This window comes from Ceratotherium simum, chromosome 3 (genome assembly GCF_057802395.1).
Source record: "Ceratotherium simum simum isolate JZ-2026a chromosome 3, ASM5780239v1, whole genome shotgun sequence".
NCBI lineage: Eukaryota > Metazoa > Chordata > Mammalia > Perissodactyla > Rhinocerotidae > Ceratotherium > Ceratotherium simum.
Genome location: NC_141902.1, coordinates 32,296,770 through 32,312,508, shown reverse-complemented (window position 1 = coordinate 32,312,508; position 15,739 = coordinate 32,296,770). Strand labels below are relative to the sequence as shown.

At 39.5% G+C, this 15,739-nt stretch overlaps 1 protein-coding gene across 1 annotated transcript in view; it reads right to left on the bottom strand.

The window, feature by feature from the left end:
- LOC101404257 (formin-1) overlaps positions 1-15,739 on the bottom strand; it is a 273,413-nt gene that overhangs the window by 122,227 nt on the left and 135,447 nt on the right. The window contains 4 exon segments of the mRNA XM_004421375.3: positions 4,332-4,452; positions 9,806-9,865; positions 10,946-11,092; positions 12,578-12,707. Coding sequence (XP_004421432.2) covers positions 4,332-4,452; positions 9,806-9,865; positions 10,946-11,092; positions 12,578-12,707 — 458 coding nt within the window.

The following is a 15,739-nucleotide window of genomic DNA, read 5'->3' as shown; positions in this document are numbered from 1 at the left end:
TTAAACAGGGTTAAACACCGTTTTGTTTTGTTTTACTGCAGGACTTCTCAGAGCTTTTAATAAGCTCATGTGCACTATGAAGCCCTATGATATGACTTTAGTATAGAGCATTTCCAGGTTTATTGGACTCTAGACTCTTTTAGAGAGCACCCATTCACATTTCATGCAATACGGCTAAGTGCCACCACTTGGGAAATGCTACATCTATGGCCTCAGCGATGGTGTGCATGTGTGACTGGTATTAACTGGCACAATCATAAAGGTCACACTGTATGGTGTGTTTCTTTCCTATTGCTACTATAACAAATTACCACAACCTTAAGTGGCTTAAAACAACACTAATATATTACCTTATAGTTCCATGTGTTAGGAGTCTGACATGGGTCTCACTGGGCTGAAATCAAGGTGTGGACATGGCTGCACTCCCTTCTGGAGGTTCTAGGAGAATCTGTTCCTTGCCTTTTCCTGTTTTAGAGGCTTCCCACTTTCCTTGGTTCACTACCAGCTCCTCCATCCTCAAAGCTAACAATATTGCATCTCTCTGATCATTCTACTGTACTATCTCTTCCTGACCACAGACAAGGAAAGTTCTCAGCTTTTAAAGATGCCTATGATTAAATTAGGCCCACTTGAATAATCCAGGATAATCTCTTCATCTCATCGTAGGCAAAATCTCTATCTGCCATGTAAAATAACAAATTCATAGATTCTAGGGATTAGGGTTTGGCCCTCATTGAGAATCATTACTCTGCCTTCCACACATGGGTTGGTAAGAATACCTTAAGAGTTCTGGCCAGCAAACAAGGTCAAGGAATAAGAAAGAGAGCAACTATTCCCATTGTTTGTTTGTTTATTTTTTCCCGACTTATTACTTACAACATCACAGTATCAGGGAAATCAAAATTATTGTCTGATTAAGGATGTAGAATAGTAAACAAAACATGGAACATGTTCCCAGGCACCAAGAACTTGGTTCTGTCTTCACAATGTAGAGAAGAGAGCACCAGTGCTTTGGGAATCAGATTCTCCACAAACACAGCCAGCCGGCCCCTCAACAGTATGGGCATGACTCTGCAAGTCGTGCATTTTCCAGAAAAGGTACATATCTCTAATCAGCTTTATTGAAGCTTTCCTTACCAAGGGACCATGCATTCATTACCTCCTATGACATAGGTAATAATAACTGTCCCATTTTACAGGTGAGAAAATGAATCCTTCTTATGGTTATGTGAGTTGACAAGATCTTGCTTTTATCAAACTAGTAAAAAGTACATATCTGATTCCAAAGCTCAAGTTCTTAATCCTATGTAACACTCTGTCTCCTATACATTGTCCCCTTCTCTATCCCCAACCCAAAGTCAGTTCTTTCCTATCTCTATCTGATCTGAGGGTCTACATCTGCGGTTCTAGGAGTGTGTGTGTGTGTGTGCGTGTGTGCACGGGCACACACGTGCACTCGTGTGTGCTTGCACTCATGCATACACGTTCAGTAATTCTCTTTCTGTCACTTATATCTTCATGAGGCTTTAGGCCTTGAATACATGTCTTTCTGTTCTCATCTCCGACCAGATACGGAGACCTCTGGGTCAGAGGCTGGAGATGTCATGAATACATGCCTTACAGTGATATCTAGTTTCAAACTGGGGCTAGGTCATGAACTGTGAAGTAACTTGGCAAGTCACTTGATCACCATGAACTTCATTTTCCTCCTCTGCAAAAGATTGATAACAATATCTGCTTCATAGGACCATTGTAAGAATTAAAAGAGATGATATATGTAAAGCATCCAGTAGATAATAATCACATGATAAATTATAGTTGATACTATCATCATCAATTCCTTGCTACGTTTACTTGCATAAATGTGCTAGTCAAAGTTCTCGTCTCTATGACAACAGGCTTACTGACAATGTCTACTTGATCAGTGACATTTGTACAAGCAACAACCATAGTTAATTCACCTCCTATTGTTAAGGTGTGGTTCATGCTACTCAAAACAATTTTCTTCTAAAGGGCCGTGCCTGCCTGGAGAACCGGGGCCTGAGACTTCTTGAAATTTGCTAATCACATCTGGTTTAGCTTTAGACATTTTCTGGGGTTTTGCCAGCAGCCACGACATTTTAATGGCTACAATAAACCTCAAAGCCTCATCAAATCTTTGCTGTATGTGTGAAAATTATGTCCTCTTCAATTAAACATTCAATCTAGGCTCACACCAAGGCCTTATGGAAAAGGAGGTGAAACCTGAATGGGAGCGTGAGATGAAACGGACCGCCACGACTCTGGCCATCTTGCCAGATGGTATTTAGAAGAAAAAGAAATTCATTAGAGAACCAACGGTCAGTATTTTCTTTAAATATTTACTAGATACCTTTCATGTGTTAAAAACACTGGCATCTCTCAAGATTAGCAGGGCGTTTTTGTTTAAATATTCAATGTGTGCGGGGAGTCCCAGCTTCCCCCTATGCCTTTGTGGGACTTGATGTCTTTGGTGAAGTCCAAGACAAAGAAGAAAAATAACTGGGGCAATGTTCAGCTTTCCTTCATGAGGCAGCTCCTCCAGCTCCAGAAGTTCTTGTATTTCTTTAAAATTGACCGGGCAACTGTCAGTTGAGTGCTGAGAGATCTGGAACTACACTTAGGATTTCCCTAGAGAAAACATGTGCCCAAGTGGGGAGCTATGAGGGAACCCCTGCCCCACCACTGTCCTCCTAAGTCACTCTTATCTTTTTATTATTCATCATCAAACACAAGGATGTCAAGGGGAGGTAGCCAAGCTAGGATGCCTGCAAGAAGCAGCCCTCGGAAGGAAGGCAGGAAAAGAAGAAAGATCAAACACAGATTAGGTTTCTGCTCAAAAGTCTACATGAGAGGGCAGACCGAGGGCTTTACAACCAAAGGGCTAAGAAAGAAGAGGGGATGGGCATTCAGGAAAAGCTATGGAGAAAACAAGCTCAGGTCTTCTCTGCCATTGCTAACCTTGCAGCCATCCTGAGGACGGGCCTGGGTTCTGCCATTAGAAAGGGACAGAAAAAACTGCTCCGTGATGGCTTACTCTGTATTTTTACAATAAGAATCGAGCTCCTCATTGTAGACAGAGACAAAAGTGCCAGTTTTTTAGAAAAGGGAAAAGAATGATCACAAGTTCACATATCACGTTCCTGAATGAAATATCCATTTGGTGGAATTCTTGCTTTCAACCACATCAACAGGAGAAAAAAAAAAAATCCACATGTTCCCTTAAAAATAATATACAAGGTAAAAATATTCACTTGTAACAACTATACTTATTTAAGCGAATTTTATGCCCAAAGTAAAAATACATGGCTTTCCTTGCCACCGGGAGCATATCTTTCCCACTTTACTTCCATTTCCAAGCTGTTCTCTGTCTAAGACTTAGGTTTCTGAGCACTCTTTCACAATAAACATTTTTAAAATGTTTATTTTATGTCTTAGTGTAAAAATATTCCTGGTTCAGGCTCTTCATTTCCTCAAGCTCTCCTTTTGGCACTCTGGGCTCCATTTCCACATTAACACGCTCCCTAAATCCTCTGTAGAGCTCTTCAATTGGAGTTATACAAGCTCCAAGGCAAGTATTTATATTCTTGGACAAGGAGATGTCTCCACAGTGAAAACACAAGACTCTAGAAATGCCAAAGGAAAATTCTTGCCCAAGAGAGACATATTTTCACCTTTTAAAAAAGCCAAAAAGGGCTTTCAGCATTTTGTTTTGAATAATTAAAAATGTAAATTAAACTAAAATAGAATGTTTACCTTGGGTCTGGCCATCATTATTAGACTCATATACATAAACCAAATATATAAGGACACACTTGTGTGTGATATATAAGTATAGTAAACTAGCTTAGAAAATGCATGAGTTCTAATCACATAGACCTGATTAGAGCTCAGTAAATCTGCCTCTTACTGGCTGTGTGAACATAACTTCTCTAAGCCTCATTTTTCTCAACTGTAAAATGGAGTTAGTATAGTTCCTGCTTATTAGGATTATTGTAAGAATTATATGAGACAACAGTAAGCATTCAATAAAGTGTTGCTGCAACTATTATTATTAAAGTTCTATCTATCAAATGTTGGAAAATTTAGATATCATAAGATATAGATAGCACAAATGGTTAACACGAATAAAAGAGAAGGATATGTAAATACAACACCCCCAAACAGTGTATAGAGATGGAAAGTATCAGGAGGTCTGTCGCGTACCATAATTGAACTCTGCACCAACTCTGTTCCGTGAGCCAGACATAAATAAGCCTTTTAAATCATTAAAAAAAATCTTAGCTATTATATAATACAACAGTTCCTTTTACCTTCTAGTTGCCTCTTCAGTTTTCTCAAATCTTTTATGAGGTCTTCAAACTTGACTTGGGAGGCCAGAAAGAAATCTTGTGGTTCAGGCAGGGGGAAAACGCTCTTTTCTGTTCCTGCTTCCTAAAAAACATGGTCAACAAAACAACATTATACTTCCCAACTGTCCCTTTCAGTTGAAATTCCAAAGCATCTTCTATCGGATGTTCGAATAAGAATCATAGCAATGCTCCTCTGCTATTCCTAAATTGGGACTGGTTACTTTGAAATGTTTTTGAGCCTTTCACAATATCATTTTGGTCTTATTGGCATTGAGGTTGGCTATGGCTATGGCATAAGCTAGCTTCTATTTTGCCTCATGAATCAAAGATAAAGTTATCAGGTATGTCCTGATCTTGGAACTCTACTCCCACGGAAAAAGGCATAGGAGTAACACATGAAAATACTTAAAGTGAAAGGCCCTGCTTGAGTTTCACATGGTAGCAATTAGATAACTCATCTTTGGGGTATGCCAATGGGTGTGAATTGGAAGGTGCTGGATAAGGCAGCACTACAATGGAAGAAACAGTCACCCTCCCTTACACCTATACCCACCTTCCTCTGCAGCTTAAAGCTCATGTGTGTGTGTGAGATCAAATTCTTCACATATTTGTAAAAATTTTCCAAATGCTGTTTGACTTATCTCAGCAGATGTTTACTGAGGGCATGGTTGGGTATCATTTTTGACAAGCTCCACAACTAAACCCAACAGAGGATCTAAGCTGAGAAACATCTTGAGGGACAAAGCCTTCAGGCACATTGAAAGATAAGCTGAGCCTCAAATGTCTTTTCCAGTCTAGCTTGCTTTCTCCTGAGTTGTTTAACATCAGCTTTGAATCTCACATCTCTCAGGCAGTCTTAGCTTATTCATCTCTCCACATAGGCTACTTGGCCAGCTTTCCTTCACATTCCATCTTTCCTACTGCCATTAGGACTAATTCCAAACTCTAAAACTGCTTTACAAGGCACTTTATGATCTGGCCTCTGTCTCCATCTCCAGCCTGATTTCTACCTTCTCCCTATCTCTAACTCCCTCCCCTAAACTCTCATAAATTAATAGAACAGGCCACAATCTCTTGCCTCTAGGCTTTTGTCTATAAAACTGTCCCTTTCCAATCCTTCCTCAGAACCTCCTCACACCTCCTTGTTCATACTTATCCTTCAAGTCTCAAAACAGGTATCACTTCCTCTAAGATTTCCCCTGAGTCCCAGTACTTGGATGTTTCCAAGAGCCCCTGGTACTTACCATTATCACAGCAGTTATCAACATGAATTTAAAAATTGCCACATTAGCTTGTATGCCCTTCCCACTAGACTATAAACACTTTGAAGGCAGGAACTGTGTCTTGTTCTTGGTACAGTATACTACATCTGGCACATCAATACATTTTGTTTGGTACCATTATAGACAGCCTATAAAACACTGTTCTGGGAAGTTTGTATCTTTATTTATTTATTTTTTGTGAGGAAGATCAGCCCTAAGCTAACGTCTGCCAATCCTCCTCTTTTTGCTGAGGAAGACCGGCCCTGGGCTAACATCTGTGCCCATCTTCCTCCACTTTATATGGGATACCTCCACAACATGACTTGACAAGTGGCGCATGGGTGCGCGCCCGGGATCCGAACCTGCGAAACCCGGGCCGCTGCAGCGGAGCGCGCGCACTTAACCACTTGCGCCACCGGGCCGGCCCCGAAGTTTGTATCTTTAGCAGGGGACATCTAACTTATCAAATCTTTTGTGGTTTCAGGAATTCTCTGGACCATTCCCCTTCCTTTAAGACCTTTAGCTTCACCTGGAATACCAGAAGGCAGTTTTCATCATTTGATCAGAAAAACATTTTACGTGATTGATGCACTTTTTTTCGTCTTCCTATACTTATTTTACTACTTTAAACACAATGGAAGCAGTACCCTAGTCTGAGTGCCAGGATGGAACAACATCTAAGATGCTTGCCACAAAACTCCACAGTAATTGACCCTGGAGAGCTCATGCATAATATCTCTTTTTATTTTCCAAAACTTTTTATCAGATTCACTCCTGCTTGGCTTCAATTTTTTTTTGTTTTTTTTTTTGAGCTAGAAAAAAAGAAAACGCTGCTGAGCAAATCAGCCTGGTAGTAGCTCTTGTGAAAGTTGCTCAATTAGAGTTCAAAAGACATGGCTCCCGATGGGTTTCCATAAACTGCACAGATCTAGACTTGGACCAGCAACCAGGCACAAGTGCAAGGAAGCTTGGAGCAGGAGTCACCTTTCTTCAGCTAATTGCTCATCACCACTAACCACAAAAATCATCAATTGGGCTCCTAAAGGGAGGGGATAGTTTAATAAATCACAGAATTCTACACCCTTGTTGAGTGAAATGCATTTTGCACAGTGAAAACTGGGAAAGCACCACACAAATGTTGACTTCTTATTTTTGCTAAACCGGGCCATCCCATGTTTGAAATTATGCTTATTGTAAGATTTTCCTCTGTGAAGTCGACTCCACTGGCTTCAGCTCTCTTCGGTGAGAGCCATATACCACAGGCAGATTTCTGCCTTCCTACAGGATGCCTCTGACTTGGTTGAGGCAGACATTACAAGATAAATCTGCTCATGCTACCCTTGGATTAGAAACGTCACCTCTCAAGATTCTTCAGGTTAATTCTTCTGCCATACTGGTAGCTGCCATCAGAACTTCGGGTATGTGCATATTGCCTGAAGCTCAACACGCGTGCCCCATTCTACCAGAAAAGAGCTCTCCCTTCCTCGCACCTAGTTCTTTACAGATGCCACTTATTACATTCTTGTGGGTATTTACAGTATATTCAACTCAGCAAGTATTTATAAGGCACCTACATTGTAGACACTAAAAAAAAGAGACAACAGTGAGTTCTGGACCTCAAGGAGCAAGGCCAGCATAATAGGTAACTGCTCCTAGATATCTATACACAAGGTAGAATAAGATGTATCATGAGAGAGGTTCAAACCAAGTGTTACTGGGCTTCAAACGAGTAAAAGATGAGGAAGTGAGCAAAGACTTCATGGAAGAAGGGCCAATGTAAGATTGCACTATTTTTTATTGTATCTTTTTCCCCTTTTACAAAAGTGACATGTTCATTACATTCAGTAATTGAAAGAAAAAAGAAAGTAAAAATCTCTTACAATCCTACCATCCAGAAATAAGCAAATATTTATATATATATATATATATATATATATCCTTCTAGGTTTTCCTGTGTGTTTATTTATATGTACATAATTGAGATTATACTACATATTATTTTAACAGATTTGCAATTTAAAAGCAGATCAAGAGTATTTTCCAATGCCACTAAATTTTCTCCTATACACCTTCCATGGCAGTGTATTACTCCATTTTATGACTCTAGCATAATTTATTTGACCTTAGTCCCTACCTTTGGACATCTACCAAAAACTCTGCACTATTTTGCTGTTACAAATTATTATAAATAAAATGATATGTTCTTATTTATTTCCTTAGGATAAAAATTCCTAGAAAGTTTACACATATTTCTAGAGCTTTTCATACGGAATGGTCAAAGCCTTGCTAGCCCATAGAGCACATCTGCATGCATTAGGAAAAGGTGTCCCCTGTAGGTAGGCACAGCTCCATGGGCAAACAGCTTGACGTCTTCATGTGAGTTTTTTTTAAAGGTGCCTTTTATAGGACATATAGTTTGGTGAGTCAAGGGCAGACTAGATATGGGCTCCCTTTGACCTCGAGATCTTAAACAGAGAATAACTCAATCATCCATACATGGTAGTTCTGAGAAAGGTTTGATCAATTTTTATTGCTAATTCTATGTATCTAGTTGGCAATTCGTATCTTCTATTTGTCTTTTGTAAATTACCTGTGGTCTCTTTTGCCACTTTGTTTTTTTTTATGAGAAGGGACAAGTTGTCCTTTTCTTATTGATGCTGAAGAGCTCATTACCTATTGTATATTGCAAATATATATATTGTTACTGGGACCCTTTTCCTGAAAGGACTTTTATTATTATTTCAAGAGAGTATTAATCATTAAAAAGAGAAGTTTTATAAAAAGGCTGGTGACAAGGATAGTTCCAGTTAGGGAGAACAGCAGATGTGAAAACACCTCAGAGTAAGAAAGCACAGGGTGTGTTTGGAAAACATCAAGTCTTGAATTGGATCATAGAACACGTGTAGAGGGAAAGTAATAACAGCGTGGTTGTAAAAGACTGGAATTAAATTGGGTAGAATCTTAATTCACTTGAATATGGGGAGATATTTCTGCCTTTGAGTAAAACAGTGATGGGATATGATCGGAACTATAAAAAGTAATCAGGCCACAGGGTGTGGGATGGACTAGAGTGGGAGTAACTAGAGGTGGGGAGCCCAGCCCTGAAGCAATGGCAATTCTCTAGGGGAGGTATCTTAAAGCCTGAATGAACTGGATTCAGTAGGGATGAAAAATAGGGAAGAACGTGAGAAACACTTTAGTTGAAGGACAGAGAGGAACCAAAAAGAAACACAAGCTTCATGTCTGAAGGACCAGAAATTATTATGTCCTTAATAGAAACAGGGGAGCAGTTCGAGGAGGGGGCAGGGGAATGATAAGCCTGGCTGTCGATATACTGAGAACAGTTAGATAAGCCCACCAGGAGGGTAGGAGAGATAACTATAGACTTCATCAGTGTTGAGCTTGTTTTCTGTATGAAATTGTAAGCCTTTTGAAAACAAGGCCCTGGAATCTTGACTTTTCTTCCCTCAGTGCCTAGGAAAAATTCTGCCTACGTGGATAGCTAAGCAAGAGTCCTGACAACAATTTCCTGAGACTTTTTCCACTCATATTGACTGCTCGATTTCTCAACAACTTACAACAGTACCTCTTTCTTCTCAGAGTTAGGACTCCTTGTTCTCAATTTAATGAGAAGGAATAAAACACAGAAAATTGTGCTCAGGTGGATTCTCAGAGCAATTTTTATTTCTAATTGCAAATGAAATCTAAGCAGAGAGGATGGATTTCAAATTCCATATCTTCAACTTGTTCACAGATGAATATTACTTATAAAGTATTGGGTATTACTGCGTCTTACTTTCCTAAATTTTGGTCTGTATCCCAGAATCGAGTTTCAAATATAACCAATTACTGAATGGATATAGATTTCACAGAGGCCCTCACAATCTGGTCAGAAGGCACTGAGATAACTGAGGGTCTCTCTGAAGCTGTGTTATAATGGGGACTGAGAGTCAACAGATTTGTACCACTGAATAAAGCTTCTCTTTACAAGAGTCAGCTAAACTCTCTTAGCTTCAGTGTTCCCGTCTGTAAACCAAGGAGGCTGGAGAGCTCTCAAATTCTGTGTTGGACTTGAAATTCATCCATTCATCCATCATCCAGTTTCTGAATGCCAACAATGTGTAAGAGTTGAAACCCCATTAGTGTACTTTTCCACATAATGCCATTTCTTACCTGATCGTAGTAACGCAGGTAATATTTCACGACATAGTCCACCAGATTAATCCCGTTATCCTAGGTTTAAAAGAGAAGCTTAAATGAAAATCATTCACATGAAACCCTGCCATACTATATAGTTGAGAGCTGAAATCTCAGTTTGTGGCCCTAATACTTTTAATTTGCGATACTTGGTCCTAATTCTATTTGGTCAGATTTTCCTCTCTCCTCCTGATCCCATCATTTTTTATGGCATCTATACAAAGAAATGACACTACACTATTTTTTGTGAAGAAAAGAATCAAACAGATAATTCAGAGGACCTCTGAGGTAATGGCTAAAACAAACAAACAAAAAACACTGTCTCAATATTTTCTGGCATAAAGCCAAGACAGGAGGGGGCAGGGGAGTGCTAAAGGCAACCAGGGACTAGAACAGAAAACCATCTCTCCCTTCCCACCTTTCAGAAAATGTGTGTTCTTAATGGCGTGAAAAACAATCAGGGCAGCTTAAAAGGAACGCCGTGCCACTTTATGACCCTGGCAGGCCAGGGGCGAGCAGCCCTCCCACAAGGCAGCCTTTGTGTCTTGTTCACATGGGTCTAATTCTAATTTGCCTGCGTGTTTCCCCTCCCTCCACTCCCCCTGCCCCCCATGGGACGCCTAGATATGGGTTGGTTGTTTCTAAAGAGGTGGCTCTGCAGGGGTGTGGAGCCAAATGATAATCAGGCTCAGAGAGTTTGACAGGAGACCCCCAGCCCAATTGTTGTGGGCAAAAGAATAATTCAAATGCTCAGCTCCATTGGCAATTCAACTTTGCTCCCTGCTCAAGAACGAGTAAATGACAAGCAGCCAACATTAACTTCAAACAGACTCAAGCCTTGTCCTATGGCTAATACTATACACTATCTGTTTTATTCTCTCATTACAGTTCAACATCTAATTGCGTATTGTAGAGCAAAAAAATATTGGGGATTTTGTCCTCAAAATAAGATCAAGCATGAAAAACCTATCAAAAGTCAAAAGAAAGCAAAGAAAAATATGTATTGTTAGGGGGAAGACAGAGGTGAATGGAACAACCAGGCATACTTTTTTTTAAAGGTATAGAAGGAAAATAATGGCAGATTATAGACATTCATTATGAAAAATAAATAAATACCCGACTTTTGACGTCCTTGAGTTTGGGCAGGATTTCTAAGCTATATCCATCTGCTTGTCCTCGAGTTCTATTTCCTCCATTCATATAATTTCCAAAAGCCAGAATGAGAGCTAAAATATCCTTCACACTCTTCATATGCAGCAAGCCCTGTGATGGCAAACACCAATGATTATGAAGCTGAACTCCGAATGTACCTATGTTCATTCAACAACAAATATTTAGTGAGTACCCAATAGGTTGTTTGGTGGCATGATACCAACAAGATTTAACAGTTGGTAAAATGGAAAATGCACTTTATTAAGCCATAAGTGTCTTAAAAAAATATATTAACTGCCATCATATTCTATCCTTTCAATGAATTCCAAACTACTTGTTTTAATATTGAAGATTAAATATTAGTATTTATATTTCCATTGAGCCAGTTTCAGATTTTTTAAATACTTATTTTAACATATTTATAAATTGAAAAAAGAGAGTTGTTCGAGTTAGGCTTCACACTTGACGACTTCTAAGTAGAAAGAGGTTTAATATCATTGGAGGATCTGTTTTTGGACTACGTAGCTACATAAACAGCACAGTTAAGCGTAGGGTAGATATAATAGCAAGTCTATTCTTCCTCTTCTCTGGGTATAACCCTCAGAGGTGAACTACAATAATGTATTTCAAGGCCATAGGCTATGTTTATTAAGTGTTTGCTGATATGTCTATTAACTTTCACAATTTCAAGCCCCTTAGGGTTCTCTTCAGCTCCCCATCTCATTTGCTTTTCCTTTTTTTTGCTCCAAGTGCAAATTTTCAAATTGATACGTTTTTCCTTTTTCTACAGTCTTAGTGGATTTTATTTTTCTTTGTTTTAGGGTAAGGAAAGAAAGCCAAATGCAGCTCTAGGCCGACTTCTGCTCCTGCTTTTTAGGGTGTTATTAGAGGGTGATATTATACTTTGGTAATATTTATGCTTTCTTTGTTGAAATCTTTTATGTTTTAGAAGGAAAAAATCATGCCTTCAGATAAGCAACTAAATACTACAGAATTTGTGGAGAGGATTATCATGTTCTAAGGACCTGGGTCATTGTGAGAAAAAGCCAAGTGCTAGAATTTAACTTTATAATGAATACCAGCACGGTAAAGCCAACAAAAATGATTATGATAATGAGTGATGGGCAAATAAATTTATTTTATTTATCAAATCTCTAGAATCTTCCTGTTTCACTTTGTAGACACATTTTAGATGATCAAATGCACGGATCTAAAGTGAAATCTCCTTTGCAATCCAGACAGTCGAGTGCAAAATAAACTATACTATTTAGATTGGTTTTAAGTGACCAGTATATACATTGGAAGGTATCTGGAATACTTAAGAAGAAATCTGTAAAAGTGTCATTTTCTTCCTCCTTCTCCTTCTGTCAGTCTGCATCTCCTCTTCTCTCTCTGTCTCACACTCACTTATCTACACACACACACATACTCATACTTAGGCAGGATAATCATCCCAGCTATACTTAGAAAAACACACAACCTTAAGTCCAAAAGCTTTTCCGCAAAGGGACTCTAGTTGATCTCTCTCATTCCCCACTTTCTCCTTTATCCCCAGTAAAGGAACAGCTATCTTTTAAAATTAGACAGCAAACATACCTTAGAAGCTCGTGTGATGATCTCTACCTTTCGGTGCAAGGAGGTAATACCCTCAGAAAAGACAGATCTGAAGATTATGCACTGGGCACGTTCAGCAAAATTAGGGATCTGGGCTAACTCGTGTAAAAATCTGTAAAAATTAAGAATGAGTCATCTAGCTTCATATACCATCACAAGGAAAACAGAAAGACAGCTGAAAAAGATCCATCATGAAAGCCTTCCTTAATTGACAATGTCAATTTAACAATTATAAAAAGTATCAGATAGGCAGATGTAAGGAACTCCAAGGGTATGTGCTCTACTGTTGACAACAAAGCCATTTTTTACGGGTTTCTATAACGGTAGATGAATGTATGGCATATAAATTACTTAAGGAACAGAAAGTTAACCCAATTCTACTGAACCACAACAAGTTATCTATCTCCTGCTACCCAAACTGAAGACTAAACCCAAATGAAAGGCATTAATCTTTAGTGTATGAGAACAAATACTCAATAAACTCCCTTTATAATGCAGCATTTTCTAAGGGTGTATTTACACAGGCTAAGTAAAGTGAAGACTTGAGGCAAATGTCTGTAGACAAGAGATAAAAGTCTCTTACTGAAGTGAGATCACTATTATTTTTGCTCAATGAATTAGATGATTGTCTATAATGACCCTATTCTACAGATATTTGTTTACTTTTCCACATCACCTTACCTACACATACAGAGTTCATAGCTCTAAGCTGGAAACAAAGCAGGCACTCATTAAAGTGGACACAGCCTCAAGTTGCTTAAAAACTACGGCAAGACAGATCTTACAGGCTCAAGGTGAGTAGTAACCTACACACAGAAGCTCACTGTCTGAGCAGCTGGGCACTGGTGCCCTTTGCAAAATTAAGTTGGAAGAGCTGTGTACTCTCCAGGCCAACCACCAGAGGAAAGAATATAAACTAAAATGGGTGGAAAGAGTTGGACATAAATGCAGAAAAGGAGAGAATCCACTAACAGCTATTAAATTCATTTTGGGGTTGAAATGATGATTAACTGATATTTCTGAAAGTCTTGGTCAACACAGAACATCAGTACTTTGACATTTTGCAACCTCTCACCAAGAATGCTTTTACATAGGAGCAAAGCTGGCACCTCCTTCTTTCCATTTCCAAAGAAATTTCTTATACCAGCTAGCTTAGACCCCGTGCCTCTTTTACTTTACTTTTAGAAAGATTTGGGTTTTAATGAGATTCTAATTATTAGCTGTTTTTCTTCTTTTTCCTACAATCAGGTCATAATTCTTTTTTATTTTTGGAGAAGAAGATTATCTCTGAGCTAACATCTGTGCCAATCTTCCTCTATTTTGTATGCAGGACAGTGCCGCAGCATGGCTTGATGAGCGTTGTATAGGTCCGCACTTGGGATCCAAACCCACGAACCCCAGGCTGCCAAAGTGGAGTGTGCAAACGTAACCACTACGCCACCGGGTCGGCCCCATTTTTTTTTTTAAATGACACTGAGATGAAGCAAACAATGTCCTTAAAAGATAACACACCTTTGTTTTAAAGTTCTATAACTCTGATCATTATAAAACCCATGGGGTATAAAAGTAGAAATGCATAGGAATTCTGAATTAGGACAAGAATAAAAAATGACACTTTATATGTAAATAGTTTCTTCATAAAATTAGTATTAAACCATTGATTGATTTATGACTGAAGTCAGGGGTATCCCCAGTTTTCAGAAATGTGAACAGTGAAAAGCTTGTGGGACTGGTGGTATTTGGTACTGTGGTGAATCCTGGGAAGTTTTACTTATTCAGATGCTGCTGAGAGTTACCTCAAGGGTAGAACCCTGAATTTCTCCCCTTCCAAATGTGACCATGGGACACTATCCCCCAAGGAGGACCCACATCCCCGGAGTACGTACACTTCCTAGTTTAAATGAACATAGTGAATGAAGCATTTATGGAGACTCTGTGAGAAAATATACAGATCAACATCTCAGCTCAGCAACAATGACACAGATGAAGAGGAGGAAATGCTGGATGAACAATTACTTATAACTAGCCTCAAAAAAGGAGGTTTAGGATCAATATGAGGAGAGAAGCCCACAGGCTCACCAACTTAACGTTACCCAGGAGAGAGTAAAATAGAACTGCAAGGCTCTCTAGGACTACAGCCTTACTGGGATTAGGGCCTGCACTAGGAAGGCTCAGAGAATCTTAAAGACCCGATGTCCTGTGCACGGAGAAGGGTCTGAAACACATATCCAGAGTTGGAGGGGAAGGGAAGTTCAAGAAGTTTACATCACTTTTGGATAGAACTGTAGGGAATGTGTCACTGAAAATTAATACCAGAGCGTCAGTCATCAAGAATTTTAGTCAATCCTGTAGACAAGTGTGAAGCATTTACAGTGTGTTAGGCACCACGTTAAGACCTGAGAACAGAACGTAACTTATACACAAATCCCTCTTGATAACCCGAGAAATAAGTCAACAATTCCCATGAAGTGTGATAAGTGCTATCAGGGATGGGGCCTATAATAGAAGCTACAGAAGTCACAAGCAGGGCATCGAGGTCAGAGCCTTGGGGGGACAACGACGGCCAAGGTTTCCTGGGCTTGTACAGGACACACAGGAGAAACTGCCAGGGAGAGCCCAGACAGGTTAAATGATATATGCGGGGGAGCTGAGTAGAAGTCAGATGCTAAAATGCGGCTTTGTGTTTTAAAATAGTTTCAACTTTCTCTGAACAAATAAAGGATATTAAACAGAGAAGTGATACTTTCAGCTTTTTGTTTTAGAAAATCGCATGGCAGGGGCTTGGCTGACGGATTGGAGGTGAAAGTAGACTTGAGGCTGGGAGACGTAGTCAACACAGCTGCAATATTCTAAGAGGGAAGGTAAGAGGACCTGCAGTGTGAATGGGGTGGGGGACAAAGAGATGAGAAAGCTTTTAAGGCAGTGAGAACTGGAGTAACTGACCAATCCCGAGGGACGCTGAGAAGAGTCCAGGATGATGTGTAGGTTTTTGGCTTGGATATCTGGTGGAATGCAAAGATTTGAAATACTGGACGAGCAAATTTGGAAAAAATATGATTGTATGTCCAAAAATAGCCATGCAAAGGCTTGAGGAAGAGCACCATAGCTCCTTCCCCGTTTATCTGGGAAAGTACCAGAAGTATA